The sequence below is a fragment of the Myiozetetes cayanensis genome, unplaced genomic scaffold, assembly GCF_022539395.1.
Source record: "Myiozetetes cayanensis isolate MyiCay16 unplaced genomic scaffold, myiCay2020 scf13, whole genome shotgun sequence".
In the NCBI taxonomy this organism is placed as follows: Eukaryota; Metazoa; Chordata; class Aves; order Passeriformes; family Tyrannidae; genus Myiozetetes; species Myiozetetes cayanensis.
In genome coordinates, this window is record NW_026086937.1 from 6,648,699 (window position 1) to 6,666,751 (window position 18,053).

Consider the following 18,053-nt stretch of genomic DNA (forward strand, 5'->3'; position numbering starts at 1 on the left):
ACAGTCGGTTTAAAGTATTTATTGTGGAATCCTGTACAGAGAATGTTTATAAACAGACTTAAAACTTAGGATGAACTGAGGCTTATTTCATGAAGCTGTAGAAGTAGCCATTCCTTCTTCATAAGCCTGCAGGGCCAGCTGGATGTAGCCTTCTCTCTGGGATTCAGTTTTCACAAATACCTGCAACCATGGCAGGAGATTAATGTACAGTTAACAGCAGAGTTGCATAATGAGATATCATCATGCCAGTGGCAGATCAGCCACCTACAGCCGAAATCCTGTTGCAGATATATATATATTAAACACCCAACATGCCATGCAGAACAGTTCTAGTTAAATATCTGCTTAAAGTAAGAAATTTAGGCTACTAAATGGGTTGTGCTGTTTAAAAGCTTTCTCCTCTGTAGTTAAGTAGTTTAAAGCAGAAAAGCATACCTTGATCAGATCCATTCCTTTGAGTTCCTGTTCTTTAGCTTCTTTTGCTGACTGACATTCAGGATGGAGCATATGATACAGTGTAATTAAACTTGTAGCATCATCCAGCCTAAAAAAATAAAGGCTCATTTGTAGCAATCACTGTCTTGTAGTAATTAAGAGTATATAGAGGAAGTGTATATTGTGATGTATTTTGCACACCACAGGCTGCTGCTTTTGAGTATCCAGTCACTGCAACATGGAAAACAGGGAAATGGGCATCCATCCCATCATCTGTGGCAGCCCCTTCATGAGAAGGGAGGCCAGAAGCATGTGAATACCACAGTGCACCAGGAAAAGTATCTAAATCTCTCCAGAGTGCAGTGGAAGCCTGGTGCCCTGCTCAGCAGTAACACACCTGAAATCTGTCTGTAAAATACAATTAATTACCCCATAGCAAACAGTGGAGCAACTGTGCCAAAGGGGAACTTCAGAACACAGACTGCAATAACTTGCATGTTTAAAATCAGCACTGGCCAGAGCTGAAAGTGTTCTGACAATTACATGGGAAACAAAAACCCAACAGCTACAAAAGGTCAGTTTCTGCAGAAACTTAGTTTAGTACCCTACAACTTCCTGGACTGTAATCAGTCCTTCCACAGAGCTAACAGCATCTACACAGCCAACAATTAGAGCCAGCTTAAGAGTTCATGCAAGTGAAAACTCTTCCACATCTTACAGAAATACTAATTTTGAACAGTGGTGCTTGTTTTCTATTTGTTTAGATAAGCAGAATCAGTAAGTGTCAAACACCACTTACAGGTCTCTGTTGATCATATCTATTAGTAAGCCATCTGTTCTCCTCCTGTTGACCAGGTACCACACCATCCCTCCAAAGTGCCTTGTTGAGCGCAGCAGGTCGTACTTGGCGTGTTTGTCAATGTCATCGTAAGTCCGATGATGAACCTACACCCAGGAGAGGTTTTGGTTTCATTCACACAACTGGAGCTTGAGGGCAGTTCTTCCCCTCTGCCTCTCTCTTAGTTTTTAGTCTATTTTCTCTTTCCCTGAAGTGCAGGAGTAAGCCACAGACTGAAACAATGCTACCCTAAAGCCTTATGCATGTTGTAATTCAGGGTAACACTGGGACAGACCAGTTCTCAGTACTTAGGCACAGACATCTTTATGGGAAAAGGAAGATAAATCCTAGTTCTGTCCTGAGCATTTGGGGAGGCAGGGACATAACCTCTTAACCTCCAGTGCACTGCTGTCAAGTTGTAATCTGCTCTTTAAGGAGAAAAACGCTAGAGCAAAGAGGGGAAACTGTAGTTCAAAGAAAAGGTGCTTGAAAAATTATCTAACAGAAGTTACAATTTCTCAGATACCTGAGAATATTACAGTGTAAAGAGTAGTAAACATTTTAAAAGCAACTGTACACTAACATATTTATCAGCAGCTACAGCTACTAACTTTAAGTAATTCAGCTAGAACTACATTTTTGCACCTGGTCTTTGTCAAAAGTCATACTTTGTGTAGAGTACTCTCTCTCAAAGTGCACTTTCAGTTATCTAACTGGTCCTTTTAAGTCCTAACAGAGCAGTTACCATGACTCCATCAGCCCATGGCCACTTATGGGTGTTTCCATCAATTCTGTTTAGATAATAAAAATACCTAATACATAAAGGCTATTTTTTTTGCATATTTAGTATTTTTCTATCCTGTTGAAAATTACTTAAACAGAATCCTGGTTTACTTTTCTGCATAAAAATAAACCCCAAAACTCATCACAGGGATAACTGATAATCCATATGGGGAGGGGAAAACCCGTGACCAACACCTTTGAGCCCCCAGATAATACTTGTGTTTACAAGACAAACCCTAAAGTTCTTCACTAATTTTATTTTTTTTTTTTACTAGAAAAATGACAAGTGAACTCACTCTGATATAGTCAGCTGAATCTGGCTCAAACTGAGCAATGCACATGTTAAGGACATCCTCATGACGGTCTTGCTGAAATACATTCTGAAACAACAGTTCAAATTCAGGAGACTGTGCATCACACCATTCCAACTCTCCAAAATCCCAGCATTCTGTTCTGAGCAACACTTACAGTCAGTAACCCCTTAACTGAAAGATAAAATGCACAGATGTGCCATAACTGCCTTGATGTTAATACAGTGTTTCTCGATTTTTGTTTCTGAAACACCAGTTCACATGTTCAGATTAAATGTACAGTTTCATCAATGCATAACAATTAAATGTGGAATTCTAGTGTGACACACTGTTTACACCTATCCAGGATTTACCTGGACCTAACCTGGAACTTCCCTGTAAGTATTTTAACAAAGTCACAATGATAAGCAATTGTTCAAAACAGAATTTAGGCACCTTAAAGCACATACTCGGAGTGCCTTATTCATAGCTCCTCTGCCCAGTAACAGAGCACAAGTAAATAAAAACAATCATTTTTCAAACTCAGGAGGAACTTACCCCAAGGTGTTCGTCCTTGAATAGCGCTGGGGGAATAACTCTGCGCCCTTCCTTTGGGAAGAATATCTGGATCATTCTGTCCCGTTCTTCCCAGGTCGCTTTTCTTAACACACCATTTGGTTCTCTAACTACAATGAAACGTTCCTGAAAATAAGGTAATATAAATTTAAAAAAAGGGCATTATCTCCCAAAGCCTTCTGTCTTCATAGCCAGAACCACTGTAAAAAAAGATTATTTGTCAAAGCCCTTCAATACCTGAACTCCCACTAATAATGCCAGTTTCTAACTGACTGCTGCTGTGTGCTAGATCAATCATTCCTGCCTTAGTACCTGCTAATTAAGTGCTACATCTGCACCTCCATTTTACTGTGCATGTGCCTACACTAAAAGCTAGAGCTCTGTGAAGTTTAGATTAACAACTTCAGTCATATCCAGACAAGGCAGTTAGCCTTGCTGCTGGCCTGATTTTATCACTTAAGAATGAAATTAGAAATGCAAGTGGCTGGCACTTCTTTACCTTTGTTTCAGAGGTAGGTGCAATTCCTTTCACAGGCCCATCACTATATGCACGTTTGAACCATGGAGACTTCTTAGAGTCATAACTATTTGTTAAGAATTTCTCCAGCCTCTTACTACTGGTACTTAATGACCATATGGATGTTTCACTAGACAAAGAAAACTCTATCCCCATACTCAAAAATTCTACTTGACAACTGTTTCTTTACAGCTTTCCCATGAATTCATCCATCATTTGCACAGCTTTCCACCAGATTTTTGCTACTGTGAAGTAGCTCCACCTTCAGTACATATTTAGTTTATGTACTAAGTAACCAAATTCCACAGAAAGCTGCTAGGAAACATGGAAGAACTCAGCACTCCTAACATATCACAAGCATCTGCTTATAAAATAACTAACTACCCCACAGCTTCCCCTCATGCCTCGTTTTGAGTAACAGAATATAATTTATCATTATGAGTAAGAAGCAAGTTTTTAGAAATATATGTTTCTCTATTACCTCGTACCAGACTAAATTTACAACTCCTCAGCCTTTTTTGCAAACTGATATAATTAAGTTTTTATTAAAACCTAAAGGCTTATTTTGAAAACAAATTAATACTGTCAATTGTGTTACTTACACGATGTGGAGTGGAGTATGTTAAATCTGTAAATACATATTTTGTAGTTTCAGTTCCTTCAAGAAATTTGTCTTCTGCTAAGACATCATCAATTGGCTCTCGCTCATCCAAAACAGGGGGCATGATTAGTTTTTCTTTAGCTTCCTCAATGGCTTTTCTTGTGGCCTTGGGGGACAAAAAGTAGTTTAATTTTACAATTAAAAATATCATCCTGTTGGAAAGCTAACATACAATTGTGGAACAAAGATTTTCATTTAGAAGAGGGTTGTTTTTTTTTCTCCGTCAGTTGAGAGAAGGTGAGACACTAATTCAAACTCCAGGTGGATGAGTCACGGGTGAACAATTTACCAGTTCTGAAACGTGGGCAAAATGCTGGAGATAGTTCCAAAACTTCAATGGACAAATTGCAAACACCACGTTTATTTCAGGTATTTTTCCAGCGTAAATTTCCCCCAGATCATAAACCACAATCAACAGTTTGTGTATAGCTGTGATTGTGGCTCCAGAACAGGTTCAAGTCAGGCCTCTCTGTCACCCCAAACCAAGTCAGAGCACAGGAAAAAGACAGTAGTCAAAGGAATCCCAGGGCTATAATTTAAATATCTGATAAAACATTTAACACAGTTAGGAAGCATAACGGGATAATAAAGAGAAGCTGTCACTCAGGGGGGAAAAAAAGCATCCAATTTCCTTCCTATTGCATAAACATCGAGGAACACTGAACAAAACAAATTATTTAAAGTGAAGAAACATTGCTTTTTACACTATGTAAGGGAATGACCTGAAACAATGGAAAGAAACCAAAATGTTTCCAAAAGCAGCAATTAAGGAAACAGAAGTATGAGCTGTTACAGGCTCTTTTATTAAAGCCAACACTCGGTTCCGAAGGAAGCAGAGCAGCCTACCTCCTGCAGCTGAGCCTCGGTCATCAGCTTGTACTGCGGCGGCTTGAGCTCCTTCTTCACGGGCCGGAACACCTTGTGCAGGTCGATCCCCGTCATTTTGTAGAGCAGCGCCTGGACCGCCTCGTCCGTGAAGGCGGGCCTGGGCTTGGCGTTGGCCTTTCCGTCTGCGGGCGGGGGGAAAACCCGCCGTCAACCGGGGGGCAAACCTGCCGTCACCCGGGGGGCGAGGGGACGGTCACGGCCACAGCCACCCCCTCCTCCCGCGCCCGTCCCGCCTCCCTCCCCTCAGCGCCCCTCACGTACCGCCCGCGTCCTGCGCGAGCCCCCGCCGCGCGTGCCGCCCCCACAGCGCCCGCAGCCCCGCCGAGCGCACCCACGCTCCCAGCGCCGCCATCTTGCGCACGCCCCGCCCCGCCCCGCCCCGCCTCGGCTCCGCCCGCCTCGGGGCGCGCCGGGAAATGGAGTCGTGCAGTCACAGAATATCCTCAATTGGAAGGGACCCGCAAGGATTATCGACTCCAACTCCTGGCCCTGCGCGGGACAGCCCAAGAATCCCGCCCTGCGCCTGAGAGCGTTGTACTAACGCTTGTTGAGCTCCGTCAGGCTTGGTGCTGTGACCGCTGCCCTGGGGAGGCTGTTACAGTGCACGACCACCCTCTGGGGGAAGAACCCTTTCCTGGCATCCACCCTAAGCCTCCCCTGACACAGCTTTATGCCGTTCCCTCGGGTGCTGTCACTGGTCACCACAGAGCAGAGATCAGTGCCCTCCCCTCCGCTTCCCCTCATGAGGAAGCTGTACATTGCTATGAGGTGTCCCCTCAGTCTCCTCTTACCCAAGCTGAACAAATCCCCGTTTGCCCCGCCTGAGGGAGACACGCGGTCCCTCGGCGTTTTCTCCGAGGGAAAGGGTAAGAACCTCGTTGTTTCAAGTCTCCCCAGTGCGTTTGTGTTATTAAAGCGCTGCCGAGGCGGAGGTGAGGGGCAAGTTAGGGAGGGAACCCGTCCTGCTGTTGTGGGACAGCGGGAGCGAGGGGCGAGCGAGGGCGCAGCGGCTCCCTCAGCCGCCGGCGGGACGGAGCGGGGCTGCGGGCTGGCGGGATTCCTCCCTCAGCGGGGAAAAAAAGTAATAGGGGAAAAAGGTGGAGTTGAGGCGTTTGTAAAGAAAGGAAAATACATAAAATATGTAAAATATGTAAATATATAAATATAAACTAAATATGTCAGATCAGAGCTAATGAAGACGGAGCTTGCGGTTGAAAGGGGTATGGTATTCCACTGAAACTGTACAAGAGGAAAAGGGTTCAAAGTGAAAGAGAGTAGGTTTAAATTAGATATTAGGAAAATAATCTTTCCTGTGAGGGTGATTAGGCACCAACAAAGGTTGCCCAAGGAGCTGTGGTTGTCCCATCCCTGGAAGTGTCCAAGGCTGGATGGGTCTCGTGTAAGGTGTCCCTGCCAAAGGCAGCAGGTTGCAAAGAGATGATCTTTAAGGTCTCTTCCACCCCAAACCATTCTATGATTCTATGATCAGACAATAACTGATTTCTTCTAAGTAGGTCTATTTCAAGGGGTTGAAAGTTTATTATTACTTGAAGTTTATTTTCTCTGGCTGGTTTGTATCTTCTGTTGAGAATTTCATTCTTACAGACAGTGCTTAGTGGGGTGTGAAACTGAAAGAGAACTCATTTCATCTTTAAGGTCTCTTCCAATCTTGGTGATTGTATGATCCTGTTACCAGCAGGCACGCCTCTGTTCAGGGCCCCAAAATGCTTTGAATTCTGGAAAGTTCAAAGCCGCACACATCGATGCAACCCGGCTGATGACTTCCTGTTCAAAGAGCAAATATTTCATCTCCAAGAGGGGAGATAAGAAAACACAGGTAATGTACTTAAATTCTGTAGTTTTCAAATTGTTTTAAACTTTAGTGGTTTGTTCATTGCTTTGCCAAACCAAAGTCTAAATTATGCTACTTTTAAAAGTGACCATTGAAGTCCGGGAGAAAATGAAGACTTTATTGCATATATTGATATTCATTAGAATGAAGTTAAGCGTCAGCTGAAAAAATATATTTGTTTCTTGTAATTGATCTTTTTTGTATTAGGGAGTATTGCTATTTTTCTCAGCCTTATGCAATATCCAAACACGTGTGCTGGATTGAATTTAATTTTCAAGTTTTTCAATATCCTGGTGTTTGCATCATCAGGAAGGTTGCAGGAGGGCATATTCTTCTCATATTTAAATTGCTACAACTAAGCTGAAATCATTGAGAACTGAAGAGGGCAAATGAACCCTTAATATTATTTTAATGTAATTTTGTGCAGAATTTATTTAAATAATACTAAGAAAATGAAAGATAACTTTGAGGAAATGGAGAAGGTGTTGTTTTTGCAATTCTTGCAGGAAGATCTCTGGAGTGAGAGCTATACCCTATAAGGGAATTGGGAAGTTATTTGGCGACTTGCCTAAAAGCCACTTCAGACCTGTTCATGAATTTGGATGGCAAGCCAACGTCCATTTTAATTCACAGAAGTGCTTAGAAAAACAACAGAATTTGCTGGGCTATATCCAGGAGAGGTTAAATTCACATTCATTCTGTACTGGAGTAGTAACAGCTGGTGTGAGGATTAACCTTTTTGTCTGGTGGGATGAAAGGAAATATTAACTAACTGTACTGTAGATGGAGGTATAGCAGGTTAACATAACTTATAAAGCAGTATCAATTTATATTGAATGGATTGGTTATATTTTATTTGTGGTTCATGTTTGTAACATGAAGTTGTAACATGAAGTAACAGTTTTAAGTAGGATGTTTTATGTTGGTATAATTAAAAATATAGCACCATCTTGAAGAATCAGTGGTGTAAAAACTGATAACGAAATAAAGAATCTTTCTTGGCTTTTGTTATAATTTTGAATGCATCCCAAGACAGCTGCTGTTGGAGATTTACAATCATCCGATGGATGGGTGGATGTCCCCTGTGGTAACATATTGGTGCTCTGAGTCTCGATTCTATTGGAAAAGTGTCAATACCAAATCATCTGCACAGTTGGCATTAATTTCCTTTCTGTTGGTAGTTTCAGGAGAGCGAAAGGATCAGATGGCTGCTGCGAGTGAGCCAGTTGGTTAACATCTCAGGGAAAGGGAAGGCAAATGAGGGGCTTGGAAGGTTTGCATTGTTGCTTTGCCTCTTTGGTTGATAAAATAAGGAGCTATAGTTTACTGGTCTTTCTGAGTAATAAATATGTCAAATTAGTAGCAAGAAGTTGTTTGGAAGAAAGAATTCTTTGGAAGAAAGGAAAAAATACAGTGAAAGATACAAAATGTAAGGTTTGGTAACTGTGTATCCATTTGTTATAAGAATAAAGAGCGTGAACCCAGGCAGGCTGTGAACGTGTCCACACTTGATGACATGACTCTTTTAAAATTAATGGCTGGTTCTCTTGTTCCTGATAAGAAACACCGGCAATTCTCTGGAACATTTTTCTGAGGGACACAATGGACCAGGTTGGAAACTCTTTTTACTAAACCCGCATGGATAAATTGGTTTTTTTTTTTTTTCAGAGAAGGCATAAAGTGCTGAAGTAAGAGAGATTACACAAACCCTGTTATATCATCAGATTAGTCTTGAAAGGACTAATGCCTTACACATGTTTGGGTTTGTTTCCCCATGTACATTGAGGGAGTTGTTATTTTTTTGAAAAATTATTGGGGTGGTCATTTGTAATAGGATTGCCTATTTTCAGGCCTATTGCCTGCAAGCATCTTATTTATCAGTTTACTTTGTTTAATGAAGAGAGTATTATTTTATCCAGAGTTGTGTTTTAAGGTCTGTGGCCATGGATTTGTATTGCCAACCCAAGCCCTGTGTAGCCACTTGGATGATGATGGTGATGAGGATGATGCACAAGCCTTTGCTTACACTTCAAAGTGGCTATTTTCTGTCTCAAAGACCATATAGATGTCTGAAGCTGCTTGATTTTCAGATTTCATGTTGGTTCTTCGCAGCAGGGACAGATGAGTGTGGCTGTAGAACTCTGGCCTGGGCTGCTGGGCCAAACACACCTCTGAAGGCAGTGATGGTTGGTTCTGCTGGACAAAACCCATTTTTACAAATAATAACTGAGATGGCCGCTGAAACTACAGAAATGGAGCTCAGCTGCAGCATCATCATCCTGTGGGACCAGCTGCCTTCTGTTACTGGTGCAAAGATCCTCAGAGAGAGGGAATGATGAAACATTATGCAAAGTTGTTTCTTCAGTGCTCTTTTGGCAAGAGCTAACAGTCAGCAGAGATTGAAGAGCAAATGTCCCTCGAGGTGTTATTTGTGCCTTGACTGTTTGACATTTGTATTTCCAATTTGAAGGGAAAACAAGAAAACCAAAAGGATTATCCGTGGTCTTCATTTCTGACGTTCAGTCTGGTTTCAGCCACACTTCCACTGTGCTGTGTTCCCGTGGGCCACGGTGGGGCAGGAGTGAGGGCTAAACGGGAGGAAGGAAAGTGCCCGAGGAGTTCCAGCCGATCATGGAAATGAGCTGCTTTCATTAATGACCCAGATTTGCCTCTGTCTCGCATAAAGCTGCCATAATCTCACTTTAATAATGATAAATTAGATATATACAAAGACTGTCTCCAGTAGCTGAGATTACATACATTATTTATAGTAGGGATATAAATCCCACTTCAGTTTATATTGTTTTCTTTGCTACACTGTAAGGGCTTGAGCCAAAGCCCATTAAAGTCCTTCCCTAACTTCAGCAAGCTCTGAATTGAGGCCTTATTTTTCAATTCATTTCCTTCTCAAGTTTTTTTGCTTCTCAAACTCCATCTTTCTCTGGGATTCTTTCACAATTTCACTTCTTCAGGCTTATGCAATTATTTTTCTTTAAATCTCTTAATTGTTCATCATATTGCCCTGCAGCCTTCCTGTTTTCATATTATTTTAATTCATCTGGATTTATTAGGATTTGTTTTATCACCTTGTTTCCACTTTCTTCTTTCCCCAAATTTTTTTTTTTTTTTTTGTGGAAATAAGCTCTTGTAGTTTGCCATACACAATTTTTTTTTTAATTTCCTTTGTTGTTGTTGAGAAGGGCAATGTGTACCTTTGGCTGGCTATTATAAATTTAAATAGCCTGCATGATAAGGCCAACTCTTTTTTAACCTATTTCCTACCCATATCACACCATTTAAAATAGAACCCCCTCTCTCCTAAAGGTGGCACTGGGGGGAGGGTTGTTTGGGGTTTTTTTTCTGGGTTTTTTCTTATTCTTTCCTATGGGTGCAGAATGCAATAGAGATTACATTCACTTAGGCAAACCCACTGTGTGTTTAAAAAAGTCATTATAAAGACAAGATCCTGGGGGTCTGACAGGAAAGTTAAACCAGCTGTGCTCTTCAGTACAAACAACACATAAATCTGCAGTATCTTCTCTTCATGATCAAATAAGTGAACGTAAAGGCTCAGAAAGTAAAAGATATTTTTATCTCACAGAAGTAGAGCTAAAAGAATTTAGTGTCACTTAAAATCTCAGCCATTCCTGTTGGACTGTTTTAAGCAGAAGAATTTTCATTTGCCAACCAAACAGCTTTGTTTACCTGTTTGATATGAAGGATATCTTAGGTCCAAGATTAAATGGTTATTCAGCTCTTTAGTGAAGCGCCTGTCTCACAAGAACAATTTCAAGTTGTGTTTGTTCTTGTTACTTTCTTTCTATCCAAACAAATCAAGAATTTCTAGAAAGAAGAGCAGAAATAGAATTAATTTGTTCAAATAGTGATCAGACTATTTTCCTCATTTATTTCCAAGTAAGCCTCTTGGCATTTATTAGGCTGCCTACTAGAGTTAATAGGAAGATTCCCATCCATTTTTGGACAAACTGTCTGAGTAGAGCACGAGATGTCACCAGATGATTTCCAGAAGAGCGCCGGTAAAAATTATTCAGCTGGTGCTACACCTGCTTAATCTGGGGCAAAAAATACATGTATGTTCTTTATGAATTGTTTTAAAACGGTTCACTGAGTTTGCACATTTGGACTAGAACAAGTGCTTGGCTGTTTCTGAGGGCCCATATTACATACCTAAATAAATAATGTAGCTGGGTAGCTGGAGAGATCTAGTAGTGGTTTTATAAGAGGTTTCAAGGGGAAAAAAAAAACCCTGCAGACAGCCCAGCATGGCAGGAGGAACCTTAGTGACAGAAACATAAAGCACACAGGCCTGACTCTGCACTGTGCACTGTGTGCAGGAGGTCCCCATTTGTCAAAGGGTAAGTGTGTGAGACACAGTGTGGAATTCTTTCATTGTTGGGAAAGAGCATGAAAAACAACCTTCCAGCGAGCGAGTAGACTGAAAATTAAGATGCAAAGCTAAAAGTGCTAGAAGTCCAAATGTTTGTATCTTGTTAGATATTTTTTTGGTTTACAGCTGCACAGCAAAATGGGACTGTCTTGGTCCTTGCTTTTACTCACCCCTTCTGGGCTGCCTGCCTCTAATTCCTCCCCCTGCACTCACTCCAGACACACATATCATATCTTAAACAATCTCAGCTTATTATCCAAGTGGAAACAATGAATAATTTTCTTTTAGGTTATTGAGCTGAATCAAGTCACAGAAGGGTCTAATGAGAGCCAGAGCCTCTCAAGGAAAACAAATGGAAGCAGGATCTTCTCCTTTTGATATCAGCAAACCTCCAGATTGTGTCACAGTGCTTCAGGTAACTACAGCCTCAAGATGCCATTTTATAACTGGCCAAAATTGATCCAAGACTATTCTGTACCCTCAGTTCAAGCCCTCCCTTGGGCTGTTTCACTTGCTGAAGACATTCTGGTCTTCATGACAGTCCCTAAACAAATTCAACTATTTTCTTCTGAATTTTGATTAAAAGCACAACAGTTTGGGACACAGGTAAATTCAGGATCTGGAAGGGAGCATATATGCTGCATGGGAAAGCAAGCTGGATTCTGTCCCCTTTGAGTCTCTGCAACAGAGATCTCCTAAACCTTACAAGGTATTACTGAGATGCAACCAATCCACTAGGATTTTATTTTACAGTACAGTTTTGCGTAACTGAGATCACTTCATTTCCCCCGTGCTCTGTTGCAGCAGAATTCCTTCCAACCCAAGTACCATTTACTTTGTAATTAAGCAGAGTAATTTTTGATTGGTACTTACAAATAAAGCAGGCTATTCCTTGGAGGGTGTTTGATGAGTCCAAAATCAACTGTGCATCTTCTGTGCACATTTCAACCCAGAGGACTGAATATTTGCCCTTAAAGCAAAGCATAATTTCAACTAGCTGTTCACTCTTTTCTCTCCTCCTCTCCTCTCTCTTTTTTTTTATTGTAGGCCCAATCAAACTTCTTCTAAATGCTGATACAATATGTGCAATGTACTCTAAATATGATTATATGTCCTACTAATTATAGTTAAATGTTGCTTACTTTATAGTCAGACATCCTTCTGCTTTCTCCTAATAATTTCCTCAGTGCTACTCAAAACCAAAAATATTGAAAAAAAGGTAGTTCAGAATAATATCTGCCTTCTCAACTACTGATGTGATTGTTTTATCATATAGTACTGTACTTCTGAAAAATAAAACCAATCCGTGTTTGTTATTGTGAAATAATTCGGAATAACCTTTCCAAGTCCTCAGGCTATTCCCGGCATGGCCTCGGACGCTAGATGGCAATGTGTGGCTGTGTGTCATGAGCGGCAACGGCAGTAGCAAAAGTCTCTCAACACGAGAGAATCCTCATCTTTCAAAAATATTTGTAATATTGCCCTTTTATTATGAAAACAATTAAAATGTGTAAATGCTCGGTTTTTACACCCTAAAAACTTCGCAAACTTTCTTTTTCCTGCATTATGACTGCATGTGGAACATTTCTTAATGAGTTGGACAGGTGAGTGGAACATTTACTCAATTTTTTGGTGTACTAGAAAGCTCTCCAGTCGATTAATCTATCAAAAGGGAGAATTTTCAGTTCCCAACATCACCAACATGCTTCTTGACTCAGAACAGGAAGGAAGGAATGACAGTGAGCGTGTTGGCCTCTTCTCTCTCCTCAAATAACCTTTTACTCACTATTATGACAACGATTAGAATGAAAATTTAAAAAATTAGGTAAAAGCAAAAGATGTTGGGTAGCAATAGCCACCTTATACCCTTATTTTGACCTAAATAGTATCTTGAAAACAACACTTGTTACATTGTCAGTATTTGATTGCTTTTGGATGACTTCAAGAGAGGTGGTTTCAAAGCCACTGATTTTAACACAGCTGACATGTTGTGGAAAAGGGCCCGTTCCTGCACAGGGTGTTGAAGGGAAAGGCTGAGTGTGTTTGGTCATCCAGTTAAACCACGTGTGGTGTGTTGTGCTTGAACACTAGTGGTGTGTTGTACTTTTCCACGTCACATCCTACCTCTGCCTCACCGCTTTAGGTCTCTCTCTTAACTAGTCTGTGTGGGTCACTTTTCCTCAAGAGAAAACAGTGCCCTGTGTTTGTCAGTTAATTATCTCACCTTTTGGAAATGCAAGCAGGTATAACTGTTAGAAGAATGAAAATATGAGATACCTTTGTGCACCTCTGTACAGTTTTGCATGTAGTGTATTCCTGCTGTACAAACAAGAGGGAGGTTTGTAATGATGAGGACCCACCAAGGACGTTACAGAGGGGCATTATCCCTTAGACACCACGGAATGTTGCATTCCTCCCTAAGACATCCCAGAATGTTACATTCCTCTGCCCATTGGTGTGGTTTTAGTAGGGCAGAAAGGCTGTCTCTGCCTCTGGGGACAGGTGGATTAAAAGGCTGTTTCATGTCATGCTCTCAGGAAGTGGAAGGACTGTCCATGGCTTGTGGTTCCTGCTGTGCCGTAGGATCCATGATGGTGGGATGAAGGCAGCACTGGCTCATTCTTCTCTTCTCACAGGCAGTGCTGCTTTCTGTGCAGAAAGAGAGGCAGAGCATAGAGCAGACAGCTTTATTTCGTTGACTTCTCCATCCTAAAGCAGCATGCATTGTTGTCTTGTGACACACCAGTAGTCATTCCATCGGGAAAAGAAAGCCTGAACGGGAAACTAAGATGTTTAGGGTCTTTTGTTAATGACCCTTCTCCACCCCTGTTTCTATTTTGCTATTTGTCTCTGCTCCATGTTCCCCACTGGTGCTTTATTTTGACATTTTTGACCCCTTGTGCACTTCCTTTTTCCCACCCATTGTCCCTCTCTGTCGTCTTCTTTTTCTGGTAGAAGGGCACATCCCTGTGGCATTTAGTTTTGTTTGGTTGGGTCTGATACCAGTCCCCACTGAAAACATTTTGATTTGGGTACTCAGAACCATCATGTGTAGGGGTGAACTGTTACCTCTGATGGCTATAATCCTTTATTTCTCAGTGAGGAAGAAGAACAAGGACAAGCCCTTGCTTAGTGGAAATGAGATTGGGAACTTTCTGCAGTTTGCAGACTGATCAACTATAAAATTAAAACTGAATGTTTTGGAGAGAAGTACTAAAGTGAAACAAATATATCCAGTCAATCATGACAAAATTTTCCCAAGGTTTAAATGTTCTGGGTTTTTTTCATTAATTCAAAATAAAATTGGAATCCTGACTAGCCCCAGAGCTGCCTCTGTCCTCTTACAAAGCAATCAGGCTCTTAAAACAAGTAGATATATATTGTGAGCAGATACCATGCCCAAAATACGTCCTGTAGAAGCCAAGGCTCTCTGTTCCTTCCCTCTGGCAAGAGAGGAACACGCACATCCTTGGCTGGGCAGAGGTGCCGAGGCCCCTGACTGGGGGCACAGGGGCACTGCTGCTCTGCAGGGCAGGGCAGGAACAGCCCACACCACTGCCAGGAGCCCACAGTGCCTCGCCTTGAAAGACAACCGGGGCACAGACAGTGCTTGGGAACAACAGCTGTGCTTTGAGATTATCTCAATGACCAGATTATTCCCCATCCCTACAGAAAGAATTTTTCCTCCCATCCTTCCCATTGATGACACCACAACAGGGGACACAAAAGTAAGCGTGCTGTGTCTGAGGAGGTGTCTGTGCCTCAGGATTCCCAGCTGCTGGGGAAAAGCTCCTCCAAACACCCTTTCCAAATCAGTCTGTTTTAACAGTAGCAAGATTAAATGCTCTCAAATCTCCTACTTTATGTTTCTCAGTGAGAAAAGGGCCAAGCAATAGCCGAAGTCCCTCACAGAAACAGGACATCCTGAGCTGTGGCAGATGGACTTCCTTTGCAAAGTTTTAATGAAAACTTTCAACAATAGCTCTGTGTATATTCTTGAGGGGGTAACATGTGTACACAGTTCTGTACACACACACTGTGCAATGCTACACAAGCTTTTTGAAATAACATACAAAATACCACGTATATTTTGCTGGCAGAAATGTATTTTGTAAATATATATATATATTTGTGGTGTTATGACATAAGGCAGGATTAGGTAGAGAGAAAATTTCAGGATGTGGGTGGCCAGCTGAAGGTCTTACAGGGAGTGTTCAGTAAAATATCCTTGGAACATAAAATTAAAATAAATGAAGAATAAACTTAACCAATGTATCAGAGAATATAAACAAATCTTGTTGCTAAACAAATATTCCAAGGAAGCCAAAGTGCAATAATTAGAAAGGGATAATTATGCTTTCTCTCCTTTCTAGAAGAGATACATAAGATTTTTGATAATTTCCCAAATGCATAGCAAAAATGGCTGATATAAGAGGTACAAACCCTTGTTGAAATTTATGATATTAAGAATCTACTCTGGCTGAAGGCCTGTTTCATGGCAATAAAGACAGAGTAAATGAAAAGAAATTTAAAATATTTTAAAGGTTTTGTCTACTGTAACATATAAAAATATCTGGAAATGTAACATACAAGCAAACAAAGTTAATTACTGTAATTTAGATAGGAACGGTGATAAATCAAGGTGACCAGGAAGGACAACAGATGGACACTGTTCTGATGTCAATTATCTAGTACAGCTCTCTGGAACTCAGTTTAGATTTTGAAGGAATGCTGTGAGATAATAAACTATTCTTATGATATTTTAACAAAATTATATTGTTGTCAAAATGCAGTTACAGCATGAAAAAATGGTTATTAAAAACTCCTTGCATTTTTCTCTTATATGGCAAACAATCTGGTCTCCTAATCCCTTCTGGATGAGTTGAACTTCATGTCCATGCTTAGAATGCCCCAGTCATAACTGCAGTGGCACCTTCACCCTCTCTCCTTTTGTAGTTTTTGTTGTCCTGTATTCCCAGGAATCTGTGTCAGAATTAGAGGCTCGTTGTGCTGCATGTTCCACAAACACACAGCAAAAAAGCACAGGCCACAGATTTGGTCCCACTGTGACCAAGAGGCTCTTCTAAAGTTTCCATTAGCACGGTTATAGAACCTTCCCAAGATGCTTTGGACAGGCCATGGCTATGAAAATACAGCACTGGTTGGTTGGTTTAAAAATTTGGAGTCGTTATTGGAACTACAGTAAGGTAAAGGCTTTTTAGTTTTCTTCTCTTAAATGAAAATGTGGAAAGTCTTTCTCATTTTGTATTTGAAAATTGGATCCTAGTTTTGATATTCCTGGGGACAATGGAATGTGGGCAGGAAGTGTTTGCTCTGGAGGAGAAATGCTATGGTTTGCCACATCTGTTGGAATCCCTGAGCCCTGAGGGTGTATAACTGTAAGTTCTACTTTTTATAGGCAAATATGACCATCCCAGGTAGGTTAAAATTGCATTTAACACACAATTATATAAAGTAATAGGGAAAAGAAGTAGCCATGCTCATGCTAGAAATGTGGATATATGTGAGCAAGGTTTGCATAAAGATACGTGGATTTGAATTCTTAAAAAGAGGAAATAAAAACTTGCACAAAATGCATATCATACAGCAGAAATATTACATAATACTTTACTTATGACTTAATTTTCTAGAGATTTGACTGACTTGCATCTTACACTCCACCACAGAAGAGTTTTTTACCATGTTTGCATTTCCAACTTTCTGAGAAGATTCATAAAGATTCTGATACAGCATCAGAGGAAAAAATAATTGAAACAATAAATGGTATCAGATGCATTTTACTGAGGCAGATATTGGCATGATCTGTGCTGTGTCCAAGAGCAGTAGAACTTAAACTGGAGACTTCATGAAGATGTTGGGTTTGTATCTTGGGTCTGAACTCTTTTGACCTCTCTCGAGTCACTACAGATTTAAACAGACAGATTATGTCCAGAATATTTTTGTTGTAGTGTCCTTTGGAGCCCTTAGGAAGAGAAAAGTACAATGTTAATTATTTTGGTGTGGTGTAATGATTAGGATCAATGGAATGCTTAATATGTTCTGATGGATAATTAGGCCTGTTGTGTTACTGGGAACGTCCCTGTCGGTGTTTGTAGGAGTTAGGTAAGAGGAGGGGGGCTGATAACCCACCCCAAATCAGGAGAAGGCTCTTTGTTTGACATGATGTTGAGCTCTTGGAGAGTGAAGTTGCGCATGGGGCTGAGGAGGAAGAGGATGGGTGTGAGCAGGCAGATGCAGCCATCGCACTGCACTGAAAGAATCTGAGGGATGTGTTTTGATTCCACACCAGGAGGAGATTTATAGTGGACAAAAGGAACATGTGGTCCTGTATCTTGACCTTTCTGTTCATTATATCCTTTTGAGGTTTGCATTACATCTCTAATCAACTTTGATTTCAAACCTGAGCCTAAAGCTCAGGACACAAGCTGTTATCTTGCTAACTGGTTTTTTTTCTAGAGTTGTGCTGCTTATGGGACCAAACAGAACAGCATCCACTTGTTTCCATTTAGGACTTTCAGTGAAGTGATTCATTTCTCACAATTGCCCAGCAGATCCAATTGAGAGCAATGCTGGAAGAATTGCAACTGGACATCTTTGAGAAAGCAGGTGCCTCATTTTCAGTGGTTAAATGTGGTTTCAGGTCTCCTAGAAATTTAACCACAGTCTATAAAGACAGTGTGTTAACAAAAGTTGTGAGTTAGGGTTACGTGGATGCAGCCATATGTTGTCACATGTTTAATTTTTGAGGATAATTTAGGAGATTGGGAGGCAGTATTATAATAAG

General features: G+C 40.9%; 1 protein-coding gene across 1 annotated transcript; it reads right to left on the reverse strand.

The window, feature by feature from the left end:
* Positions 1-4: 4 nt before the first annotated feature.
* On the reverse strand, positions 5-5,353 carry MRPS22 (mitochondrial ribosomal protein S22). The gene is made up of 8 exons (XM_050308052.1): positions 5,250-5,353; positions 4,947-5,110; positions 4,042-4,206; positions 2,905-3,048; positions 2,353-2,436; positions 1,235-1,380; positions 436-544; positions 5-180 (listed from the first exon to the last, which is right to left on the reverse strand). Exons 1-8 carry the CDS (start codon positions 5,338-5,340, stop codon positions 88-90), a joined length of 996 nt encoding a protein of 331 aa, XP_050164009.1. The 5' UTR covers positions 5,341-5,353; the 3' UTR covers positions 5-87.
* Between the last annotated feature and the right edge of the window lie 12,700 nt (positions 5,354-18,053).

Coding starts and splice junctions, on each gene's coding strand:
- MRPS22 (XM_050308052.1), bottom strand. CDS start 5,340: ATGGCGGCGCTGGGAGCGTGGGTGCGCTCGGCGGGGCTGCGGGCGCTG. Junction 5,111..5,249: donor GCTCGCGCAGGACGCGGGCG/GTACGTGAGGGG, acceptor CCCCGCCCGCAG/ACGGAAAGGCCAACGCCAAG. Junction 1,381..2,352: donor ATTCAGCTGACTATATCAGA/GTGAGTTCACTT, acceptor TCCTGGGTGTAG/GTTCATCATCGGACTTACGA.